The 13141-nt window shown below is 28.3% G+C and overlaps 2 protein-coding genes across 2 annotated transcripts; one reads left to right on the top strand and one right to left on the bottom strand.

Moving 5' to 3' along the window:
* Positions 1 to 5965: 5965 nt before the first annotated feature.
* On the bottom strand, positions 5966 to 6206 carry Phum_PHUM534900 (uncharacterized protein; the record flags this gene model as incomplete). The annotated part of the gene is made up of 2 exons (XM_002431490.1): positions 5966 to 6091; positions 6147 to 6206. 2 exons carry the CDS (start codon positions 6204 to 6206, stop codon positions 5966 to 5968), a joined length of 186 nt encoding a protein of 61 aa, XP_002431535.1.
* Positions 6207 to 6562: 356 nt separating this feature from the next.
* Positions 6563 to 9489, top strand: Phum_PHUM534890 (synaptic vesicular amine transporter, putative; the record flags this gene model as incomplete). Its single annotated transcript, XM_002431489.1, has 8 exons — positions 6563 to 6594; positions 6697 to 6844; positions 6924 to 7104; positions 8324 to 8439; positions 8520 to 8710; positions 8792 to 8887; positions 8966 to 9134; positions 9226 to 9489. The coding sequence occupies 8 exons, from the start codon at positions 6563 to 6565 to the stop codon at positions 9487 to 9489; spliced, it is 1197 nt and encodes a 398-aa protein (XP_002431534.1).
* Positions 9490 to 13141: the final 3652 nt, after the last annotated feature.

Below are 13141 nucleotides of genomic sequence, written 5' to 3'. Positions count from 1 at the left end.
TGGCATTTTTTCAGTGACGATATCAAAAAAAAATTTTTTTAAACTTTTTTTCACGGTAAGATCGTCATCATCATCATCATCATCATCATCATCATCATCATCATCATCATCATCATTATTATTATTATTATTATTATTTATTTACGCGAGAAACGAATCCTGAGTGATTGTTCAAGATTTTCTTTTTTTTTTCTTTTCTAACCGACATTTTGGCTTTTGCTTTAATAAAATTTTCCCCTTTAGAAAAACGTTTCGTCCTTACTTTCTACTTCCACGACGACGACGACTTTCGTAATTTTTTTATTTTTGATCGTCACTTTCATTCTTCCCCTCCCCCTCCCTCCTCCCCTTTTATCATCAATATTTTTTTTCCCCCCGACAAAATTTTATCATTTTCTTCCTACAGGAATTCGCGTTTTCTAATTTTTACGAACGATAACACTCAAGGTCACGATTATCATTTCCGGTACGAATTTTCCGAACTGGAAAATCCACCCTATCGATCTCGATAAATCGACAAATCGATTCGCGAGATTTTGATAATAAAATTTAAATTTAAAAAAAAAAAAATCATTCGATTCAAGTTAAAAAAAAAAAAAAATCAATAAAATCGACAAACCGGAAATGAAATTCTCGTTTCCTTTTTTCATCCGTATTTTCTTTTCTTTTACATTTACGCCTTTGCCAAACTTTTATTACTTAAAAAAAAAATTTTCTCTTCCTCCCTAGCACAATTTTCAAAAAAAAAAAAAAATTATTTTAAAACGTACAACAACCAAACGACTACAACAAACAACAACAACAACAACCGATAAGTATCAATCAATCAATCGATCAATCGATAAATTAAAAATTAAAAAGAAAACAAGGAAAGGACAAAAAAAAAGAAAAAAAAAAAAAATAGTAGTCGGATAGATTTTTATTTATATATTTTTTTGGCACGTCGTTTCCCGAGGGATAATTTATATACACGCACACACGCACACACACGACGGTTGACCTTAAGATCAAAAAGAAAACAGGAGCAGCTGGCCAATCGTACAAAAAAAAAAAAAAAAAAAAAATTTTTTTTTTTTCATTCGACAATGGGACTCGGACAAGAATATTATCCGCGCGATTAAATAGTGTTTATTAAATAAACTATTAAAAGCAGACGATTATTTATTTATATATGTGTCGAATGATAAATATTAATAATAATAATAATAATAATACGATTAAATGAAAAGGAAGAGGAGGAGGAGGAGAAGAAGAAGAAGAAAGAAGAAAGAAAAAAGAAGAGGAGGAACGTAAAAATTAATTAGATTTCTTTTTTTTGTTGTTGTTGTTGTTGTTGCTGTCGTTGTCGTCGTAAAAAAAAAAAAAAAAAAAAAAAAAAGTTTTTTAAAGTCACATGAACGACTAGTAAACCTGTGATAATAATAATAGTAAAAACAAACGACAGTTGTGTATTGTATTTTGCTGTGGGATGATGATGAATATATTTCGACCTTGCAGGTAAGACTCTCGAATCTTTTTAATTCATCCTTTTAATTATATTTAATTTTCGATTATTATTATTATTATCATTATTATTATTATTATTATTACCATTATTATTATTACATTTTATTAACTTTTAATTAATTTATTTTATTACCGGGTAATTTTTTTTTTTTTTTTTTTAGTATTAAAACGAATTTTTTTTTTTTTTTGAGCCGACGTGAGGGAAAAAACGAAAAGAAAGCAAAAGACGATAGTTTCGCTTTCATTTTATGTTTTTTTATGTTTTTATGTTTTTATGTTTTTTATGTTTTTTGATTTATGTTTTTCCTAACAACAAACAACTGTCGGCAAAACGTTAAAAAATTTTGTTAATTTTTAATTTTTTCAAGGTAAAATTTCGATTACGTCGACGACGACGACGACAACAACGACAGGAAAACATAAGAATTTTTTTTTTTTAACCCGGTTTTGTGACCGGTAAATGTCGGGGTCACTTTTCGGTAGTTCTTTTACCAACATAAAAAAAAAATGTCCGCCGTTTGTTTTGTTTTCGTCATGTTACAACATAATAATAATAATAATAATTATCACCTTTAAATAAATTAATTCGATGCCGAACATAATAAAGATATCATTATTTTTTTTTTTTAATTTAAATTTAATTTATAATTTCCGTTAAAAATCGTTTCGTACGCGTAAAAAAAATATTCTACGAGAGTTGTTCGTTTGTTTGTTTGTCGGTTTGTTTGTTTACGCGTAGTACAATCGATTTCCTCCGTTTGTATAAATTTAAAAAAAAAAATTTTTTGTGTTTTTGAAGCGAAAAATATTTACGTGACATTAACACTCAATAAAAAATTACTTTTTCTCCCCCCCCTCTCTCTCTCTCTCTCTTAAAATAACAACGAATGTAATAATAATAATAATTAATGATAATACCAATGATAATGTTTAACAATAATAATAATAATAATAATAATAATAATAATAATAATAATAATAATAATAATAAACGAATAAAGTTTTTGCCAAAGGTTAATAAAACCACCATCGCCATCCAAAAAAAATAATAAAAAATTTAAATCGTTTCGAAACTATTAAAAAAAAACCATTATTATTATTATTAAACCGTTACCTTTTCGTATAGGTGATAATAATAATAATACTTTTTTTCGTCCGTACCTTAAATTAAAAAAAAAAATAAAAAACGATACCTGAAGAAAAAGACACTTACTTCATTTAAAAGGTTTCCTTAAGAAATGCATACGACGAGAATGAAGAAGAACAAGAAGGTTCGTTTGTTTGTTTGTTTGTTGTTGTTATGAACAACCACAAAACCCTTAGAACAAACGTGAAGAAACAAAGATAATTTTTTTTTTCGAATCACGCGTTCGTCGTTTCGATACCTGGAAAAAAAAAAAAAAGAAAAAAAATTTTTTTTTTCGTATTGTGTCGGTGGTGCAAGGATGATGGTGACGTTAACAATCGCGATTTAAAATAAATAGCATTATTATTATTATCATCAAGTTTTTCAACCTGAAAAATAATAATAATAATAAAGGGGAATCCCTCCTTTTTTTAATTACGAAAGGTAAGGTCTTTATCTAAAAATCATTTTGAAATCGAATAAGGCCTAAATTTTCCTCTCTCTCTCTCACTTTCTCAAAGACCAAATCGATTTTGTTTAAATAAAATAATTTCATATATTGTTATTTATTATTATTATTATTATTTTTGATATTTATCAATGAACAAACAACAACAACAACAACCGAGACAAATATTTGTCATCGTTAAATGCATACAAACAAACAAGAGAGTTTAAGTAAAGAAAAAATTTTTTTGTTTTTTTTTTTTTTTTAAATTATAATTAAAAAAATTTTTTTTTTTTTTTTGACTTGCAGTGATGCCAACTGATTTTTTTTTTTTTTTTTTTAAATATAAATAAAACGAAATTTAAATTTTAAATAATAATAATAATAATATCAATTTCTTTTCGCATTTTGTTATTGTTTTTGCAATTTTTAAGTTAATCAAGGGCACGTTACATTTTAAAAAAAAATAGAAAAACAGGACGACAACGTGACAAATTTTAATTTCTAATTGTTTTTTTTTTTTTTTTATTTTTATTACCAAGACAAGTTGAATGTTTTCGTTTGTTTATTTGCTCTGATTTTTCCCCCCCCCGACGTGATTATTAATTAAATTAATTGTTATGATTTTATTTAAATAAATAAATTTTTTAAATACCGTTAAAAAAAAATTTTTTTTTTTTTTTTTGGCGCATTATTTATTTAAATAAAAATAAAATTTATTTAATTATTTATTTATTTTTATTGTAATTAATTGTTTTAAAATTATTTTTTATTTTTTAATAATAATAGAACTGGCATCTTTGACACATTCGAAATAATATTATTATTAATGCAACGCTGTTGCATTTTTTAATACGTCACGAAAAAAAAAAAAAAAAAAATAGGATTATGTTTTATTGAGTGCATTTAAACACGGCAAAATGCATATCCGTTATTTTGCAGGAGTTGTTTTTAATATTTTCGCGCCAAAATTAATTTAAATTTATATCGGGGAAAACTTTCACGAACTCACGACATGTTTTTTTAAAAGAGCAATCATCATTATTAATAATATTATGAATACGTCAATATTATCGATGAGTAAATGATTTAAACGATCGGATTATGTTTTAATCAATAATAATAATAATAATAATAATAATAATAATAATAATAATAATAATAATAATAATAATAATAATAATGATTTCGATGATGATGATGATAATTAAACCATCGTTTTCAATGTTGTTTTTTTGTTTTTAATTTTTAATTTCCTGTAATTTATTATTTTCAAAGTTTTTCTTCTGCTTTTAGTCGAAGGAACATACGACATTGAAATCGAGACCTTTGAGAATTGGAAAAAATTATTTTTCTTATTTTTTTTTCAGGTAAAATATATCAAATAGCCTTTGATGACTACCGAGGAAAAGAAAAAAACCAGCCTTACAAAGGCTCAATGGTTTACATTGGTCGTTATTGGAACCGTACATTTTGGTTCGGCCATTTGCGTCTCACTTCAGGCACCGTTTTATCCGAAAGAGGTACCAAATTTAAAAAAAAAAAAAATTATTTTCTCTTCCTTCCCCTCACCCCCTCCCCCGTTTTATCACTTCGTATGTTTTGTGATGATGATGATAATTTTTTTTTGTTTTTTTTTTTTTTTTTTGTTTCAAGGCAGAATCTAAAAATGTTACACCATCGGAATATGGTTTGGTGTTTGGCGTTTTTGAATTGACTGCATTTATCACAAGTCCGATTGTTGGAAATTACGTAAGACATTCTCACGATATTAATTTATTATCATTATCATTATTATTATTATTATTATTATTCGGTTTAAATATGCGTACGCACGCGTAAGATGCGTTGTTTCCCTACAATATTTTTTTTAAACGCTTTTTCGTTTCGTGTAATCATTAAGAATAAGAATAAGAAAATCTCTCAAATTAAAGAACAAATTTACTAGTAATAATAATAATAATAATAATAATAATAATAATAATAATAATAATAATAATAATGATAATAATAATAGTAATAATAATAATAATAATAATAATAATATTAATAAAATGGCGTATGCGCCGATATGAAACGTTTTAAAAAAAAAAATTCCTTCGAAAAACCTGGTTAAATAAAATAATTTGTTTGTTTGTTTGTTTTGTCGTTCTTTCGATTGTTTGTTTGTTTGTTTTAATAAGAGAGTGAAACGATATTTTAAGAAAGAAAAAAAGATAGAAAAAAAAAAAATGTTTTCGCGTCGATAATGTTTTAAATAAAAATAAAAATAAATTTTTTTCGGTGAAAATGACCCGCGGTCGCGTACCTGATATACCTAAAATTTATTTATTAATTTTTGTTGTAAAGGTTAAAGGTCACGTTTTAATTAATAATAACGTACGAGACCCCCCCCAACGTATAAATGTTCCATTTTTTTTTCACTCTCTCTCTCTCTCTCTCTTTCACGTTTCCTTTCAAGGTTAAATTTTTTTTTTTTTTTTTTTGTAAACGAAGCCCGTTTAAAATTTACCTACGACGCCATTATAATAAATTTTTTTTTTTTAATGAATGAATGAATTTCGTCGTCGTCTGCTAGAATGTTAGTGACGTATTGTTTTGTTTTAATCACATCTCGCAACTTTTAATAAACCGAACAATTTGTTTTTTTTTAAATAGAATCATTCCGGGTCGTTATGTTAACGTAATAATCCTTGACACTAACAATCACTATCACCACCACCATACCTTTCATCACCCCCCCCCCGCCATTTTAATGGGGGGAAAACAATTTCTTATAAAAATTATCACGTTTAATACCTTTCATTTAAATAAAAAAATTACCCATTCGATCTTTTCTCGGGGGGAAAGTAGTCGTTAATAATAAATAAATTTTTTTTTTGTTTCTAACCTGTTCTGTTTGGTATCCAAGGTTGGCTGGCTTGCTTGCTTGATTTCTGGCTGACTTGTCGGCTGGCACGAGCTAACTTATTGAAATTATAAACGGTAGAAAGTAGATGTATGGATACCACCTGCGAAACAAAAAAAAAAAAAAAAGATCCATAAACGTTTTTATATAGAAAGAACGTAGAACGCCTTGGCCAAATATTTATCCAAAATGTTTTTTTTTTCTTTTATTTTGCGCATCATTATTTATTTAAAATTTTTTCGTACGCCATTAATAAATAAATAACTTGAGGCTATTAAAATGAAAGTTCATGACCTCCGACCGAGAGAGAGAGAGAGAGAGAGAGAGAGAGAGTAAAGGGAACACAACAAGTGATGTGAATCAAATATTGATTATCGATTTTTTTTTTCCATTTTGAAGGTAAAACGTTCCAGGTAGCAGCTAAATTTTTAATCATTATTAAAATTCTCTTATCATTCATTTTGTTCCTTATCAATAATCTCTGGATTAAAATTATAATAAAAAATATTATTATTATTATTTTTTTTTTTAGATCGATGCGATCGGTGCTAAACTTTTACTAAATGTTGCTGTTATGCTTGCTGGAGTCTCCGTCATCGCTTTCGGGTAAAACAAACAACACGTTCCATTTTTCTTTTAAACAAACATCATTATTATCATTATCATTATTATTATTATTAATAAATTTTTGTTGTTGTTTTTAAACAGTTTGTTGGGTTACATAGAAACACACGGATGGTTTATATCACTTTCTTTCCTCTTTCGAATATTTGAAGCTTTAGGTTCTGCTGCTGCTGTAACTGCGGCATTTGCCATAACCGCCGCTGCATTTCCGGAAAATGTCGCCACGACATTCGTAATATTATTATTATCATTATTATCATTTAAGTATTTTTATTTTTCCCGCGAAAATTTTTTATAATTTTTGTTTTAAGGCCGCTTTGGAAATTTTTTACGGTGTCGGTTACATAGCTGGTCCATCCATCGGAGGAATATTGTACAGTTTCGGGGGTTACGTTCCTCCTTTTCTGGTCATGGGTACCGCACTCTTATTGGACGGATTGGTTGTCTATTTTGTTTTACCATCGTATAAGAGAAACGACGTTAAACCCAAAGGTAAACACAATGACGTAATTATTAAAAATCACATGTTTCTTTAAAAAAAAAAAAAAATCCCTGTAACGTTCGTAGTAATAATAATAATAATAAAACGCTTATGACGTAAAAAACCATGCACGATTAGTTAAACCGTGGAAAATTATTAATAGAAAGAAAATTATTTATCACACACACAAACGCGCTGGATGATGAAGATTATTATTTTTTTTAAAAATCCGACGGTGTGATAAGAAGAGTGACGAATTCGCCAATCGTAATCAAAGGTCATTGACCCATTGTTTTAAAAGGTACAATATAATCAATTGAAAATATCGCGACAGCGGGGGCCCCAATAGGAATTACACAAAGGCCCCAAATTCTTCGATATTTAAAGATTTATTACCAAAAAAAATTACGTTTTGAAACATTTCAATACAAATGACGTGGAACGAACGTGTCGTGTAATTAAAAGTGATGATGATAATAATAATAACAATACCAATAATAAATTTTTTTTTTTTTTTTCACGTGGCGTTCGAAAAGTTTCTCCTGAACTGAATATTAATAAGAAGAAAATATATTTAAAAAAAAAAATCTCACGCGAGTAAGAATCTCAAAAAAAATTATCGTATTAATTAGTATTAATAATAATAATAATAATAATAATAATAATAATAATAATAATAATAATAATAATAATGAAATTTTAATACGTAATAAATTAAAATAATAAAATAATAATCTATCACGTGGAAACGAAAACAACAAAAACCCTTTCGAAATTAATAATTTTAATTAGATTAATAATATTAATAATAATAATAATAATATTAATAATAACAAAGCGGTTAAAAATTAATTTTCCTTTTGACGTCATTTCGATATAATTTCGATATATCGATTATAATCGATTTTAAAAATATTTCGATAATTGTTTGACGCGAGAAATTTTTATTTCATACTATCCGTTACTTAGTGAATTAATGCCAAAAAATTTTCTCATTTTCAATGACGTCACGGTTATGACGTAATATATAAACCATATTGAAATTTTAACACACGATATTGTCTAGTAAAAAAAAAATAAAAAAATAAAATCCGCGGAGAGGAAAAAAAAATTAACGACCGATGAATTTCCTTTTTTTTTTTTTTTTTAATGAATGAACACGTTCGTGTCGTGGCATCAGACGATTTGTACGTCATTATTTATTTTTTTTTTTTTTTTTATGTTTTTCAGCCGGATTTAAAGAAATATTTAAAGTTCCAGCAGTATTGCTCGATGCTTTAAGCGTCATGTCAGCTTCCAGCGTATTAGGATTTTATTCGGCGACGTTAGAACCGCATATAAGAGAAGTAAGAAATGTTATTAATTCATCTGGAAAATTCCAGAAAATGATGATGATGATGATGATGTGTTTTATATATATTAACAGTTCGAGTTAAGTCCGATAACTTTGGGCCTTATGTTCGTTATTAACGGAGCATTTTACGCAGCGAGCGCTCCATTTGTCGGAATGTTATGCGATAGAAAAGTCAATCCAAAATTATTAATACTCGCAGGATCGGCATTCATGGTATTCAGCGTTTTACTAGTTGGTCCAGCTCCATTTATACCGATCGAAAAGTGAGTCTCATCTGATTATGACGTCAAACAAACAAACAAACAAAAAATTTCTTTCCTGATTTGTTTTTTTTTTTTCTCCAGAACTTTAGGCCTCGTCATTGCTGGCCTGGTATTGGAAGGATTCGGTATGTCTTGCATAGTCGTATCTGCTTTCATCGATTCTTTAAGATCCTCCGTGTACGTATTTATCTTATGACACGTTATCAATCATTTGTTTCCTTTGAATTTTATAATTTTTTTTTTTTTTTGTTTAAGCGCTGGAGGATTTCCAGACGATATTGCTACCTATGGACTCATGTCTGGATTGTGGGCATCTTCGTTTTCATTGGGTGATTTCGTCGGTCCTTCCGTTGCCGGATTTTTAACCGATTGGTTCGGTTTTAGATACGGTAGCCTATTCATCATCGCCGTACACGGTATTCTAGTAAGTTTTTCACACGCGCACGCGCGCACTCGCGCACTTAATAATAATAATAATAATAATAATAATAATCGATACAATTTTATCGTTTCAGATGTTACTCATGATTAAAGTTTTACTATCACAAAGAAAGAGTAAAACGTGTTCGATCACAAAAGACGAAATGACGACGACGACGGCGATCACGACGACGACAACGGCGTCGGCGTCGGTGGCAGTCCCGCCACCGACCGTTAAAGAAGAACACGTCAACCCGTGTATTGTTCTAGAAGAAAATTGTTTAAAAACGAACGGCAACACCGGAACGGGTTACGGTTCGATTGAAACCAAGCAAGAGTACGAAGTTAGCAGAATGTAAAAATTCCATTTAATAAATTATTAACAAATAATAATAATAATAATTATTAGTATTAAATTAATAAATGATAATAATAATGATAATAAATGTGATTTCCGGTTAATTAAATTATTATTATTATTATTTTTAAAATGGATTTTATCTAATCCTTAAATCGTGTGATAAAAATAATTCAAACAAACAAATTCCAGAATTGTTTAAAAATTTTAATTAAAGCCCCCCCCCCCAAGGTTTCTCATATGAAATTTGTTTTCCCCCCATTATTTTGTTATAATATAATAATAATGATAATTATTAGCAATAAAAAATATCGAATGTTAATTATTAACGAAGCATACGACATGTGTGTTTGTTGTTGTTGTTGTTTTTACGTTCCATAACATGACTTCAACACTTTCATTATTATTATTATCTTATCACCACCACGTGGAAGGAGTCAATAAAAATAATTTAAACGGTCGATGAATGAATTTTAATATAAGATTTGATACGTTACGCAACGTTTAAATGGGAAAACGTAGTCGTTTGCACAGTCTAAATACACGTCGTTGTGGGAATACGTTACGAACTTACAAAAAAAAAAAAAATGCGTGTTTGTCGTCGTGGTTTAAGAAACGTTATTAATATTAAAACCGCTCATTAAAATCTCAGTTAAATAACGTTTAAAAATATTTTATTTTAAAAAATGAAAGTATTATTATTTTATATTATAAACGATTCGACTGGAAAAATCGAAAAAAAAATTCCATAGAAATCTCTGGAAATCAATTTGAATGAAATTTAAATAATATAAAAAAAAAATTATAATTAATAACAGAAAAAACAAAAAAAAAAAAAAAAATTTTAAATAATAATGAAAAATTAAATAAACTCTCATGTCAAGTTTTTTTTTTACAGCAACAAACAAACAACAAACAACAACCTCCAACAACCATAATTTAATTTTATAAGTGCTCATCTTTTTATTGGACTAAAACGCAAGTGAAAGTTACAATTTAAATAAAAAAAAAAGGGAGATTTATTTATATTAAAGTTTTACCGATACGATAACTTAAACACTTTAAAATTTCAATATTAAATAATGACGTCATTATGATGACGTCACAGCGAAACAGAGGAAAATTTCTTCGAAGAAGAGTTTGTAAATAATAAAAATAAATAAAAATAAAAAAAGGGATAAAACCTATCGATGACGTTTGGAAAAAAATACTTTTCTCTCTCTCTCTCTCTCTTTTACATTACGAATAAACATCGTGAAAGTTACGCACGCGTGTGCGTAAGTGGGTAAGTGCGTGGTCACATAAACGCATTACGCCAAACGTAATTTTTATAATCGATGAAGGAAAACTCGACTTTGAAAAATGAATGTCAATTTAATGCGGAAATTATAAGTTTTCCACTGCAATACTATTATCAATTAACATAAACAAATGGTAAATATTTGCGACACGTTTTTTTTTTTTTTTTAACTACTGCTTCCACGACGTAATAAATAAATAAATAAATAATTTTTTTTTTTGAAATCATTGTATAATAAATAAAAAAAAAATTATTTAAAATAAGACGAAGTAAAAAAATTTTGATTCGTAATTAAACCTTAACGCAAAAGTAACCGAGAGAGAGAGAGAGAGAGAGAGAGAGAGATAAAAAGAGTTCATTTACTCTTACGACCAAACACACTTCATCATCATCATCATCATCATCATCTATATACACTTTCATTAAATCCCTTCGGGCTCTCTATTCATCATCATCATCATCATCATCATCTCTTCTTTTATTTCATTCAGTCCAGTCAGGTAAATTTTTTTTTTTTTTTCCTCATGTTCTACCGAACGAAAAAAAAAAAAAAAACTAATGATGATAATAATGATAATGATAATGATAATAAATTGTAAACAAAAGAAATCGCTTCGGTGAAGACTTAATGATACGTTAAAATCCCGCTTTTAGTTTGTTTCTACGTACACGTTCGTTCGTTCCTACAAACAACAAAATGCCCCTCGTATTCTTATGGAATCTCTCATTTCAAGGTTTTCAACAATTTTAGCGAGATCGAGAGTCGAAGATTGTTGTTGTTTTGACCTTGAAAAGTAACGACTTTTAAATTAAGACCCCCGAAAAAAAAATTGTTATTATTATTATTAATAATATTTTTTCTATTTCGATATCGCGTAACCGTCTCCGTGTAAAAAAAATATTATTATTATCGCGAGGATTTCCTTTTCCCCCCTTCCCCCCTCCCCTCCCATCCCAATAAAACATTTTCTAGAAATTTCCAAAAAAAACCGTTACGAAAATTCGAAATAATAATCCGCGTTTAAATTTCTACTTCGTCGATCGATACGTGACTTTAAAAAAATTTTCTTTTTAATTTTTCTTCTGCTTTTGTTGTTGTTGTTGTTGTTGTTCTTGGAAACCCGGTCAATTGTTTTCCATCAACCCCATTACACGGAATAAAAACGCAAATTTACGCGTGCGTGCGAAAATATAAAGCGTTCGATAATGAATTTCCCATCGATCCATCGAACGATCGATTCATCGATCGATACACGCGTAATTAAAATTTGGCGCGTCGTTTATTTTTACGTTTATTTAAACGCGATAATTATAATTGACAGATTTCAGGTACGATTAAACAATCAACCGTAAAATTGAACTCTGACAACAAAAATGGGGGCCGTCGCGTTCGTTGTCGTAGGCGTCCGTCGTTTGTTCAAATTTGAGTAAATAAAAATAAAATGTCGAATTTTTAAAAATATTTGTCGTGTTCAATGCCCTCTTGTCCATTGTCATTTTTAAACACCCAAAAAAAAATTCTATTGTATTATCATCATCATCATCCTAATAATAATAATAATAATCATCGTGGCAGTAACATTCTACGATATTCCATCCATCCATCCATCCATCCATTCATTAATTACAACACACAAATTTTTCTTTTTTTTTTTTATGCATAAATTTTAATTCGTGGCAAAAATAAAATTTTTAACAATCGATTTATAAATATCGATCGATCGATCGATCGATCGATTCTTCTTCTTTTTCCGATTTTTTTTTTTACGCGGGAATTTATTTTAATATGAAATGAGTGACGTCGTCAACGAAAAAAAAAATGATTTATTACTTAGCTGGAAGTTTTTTTTTTTTTTTTGCATGAAATTCAAAAAACGTCTGGACAAACGAAAGAGAGAGAGAGAGAGAGAGAGACGGGGGGTAGTGAGGGGCGGGGAAATATGGCATAAGTTCAATGAGCTGTCACGGTTTAAATCGTCATCGTATTCGAAATTTATAAGCTATATAAAAATTTTTTAAGCGCCATTGTTAAACGAATTCATTAATTTTTTTTTTTTCTGGATGAAAACTCAGTGTGACGTAGATAAATCGGTTGTCAGTTTTTTTAAAAAAAAATTGTAATTATATTTTCCGAGTTCAACGTAATGTTTGTTTATTAAAACAAAAACATAAAACGTTAGCATCGTGTTGTGTGCGTTTGTTTTAATGTTTTGCAAAGAAAACAAGTCGATTTTTGTTTGTTTGTTTGTTTCTTATAACGGATACGACATTTGAATTGGGCTAAGAACGACCAAGAACTAAAACATATATTATTGACCGATCGTTAAATTACTTCGTTTTTTTTTACTCCGGT

Source organism: Pediculus humanus, genomic scaffold (genome assembly GCF_000006295.1).
Source record: "Pediculus humanus corporis 1103172108289 genomic scaffold, whole genome shotgun sequence".
NCBI lineage: Eukaryota > Metazoa > Arthropoda > Insecta > Psocodea > Pediculidae > Pediculus > Pediculus humanus.
Note: the sequence above shows the minus strand (reverse complement) of the source record. Positions and strands in the feature narration are given on the sequence as shown.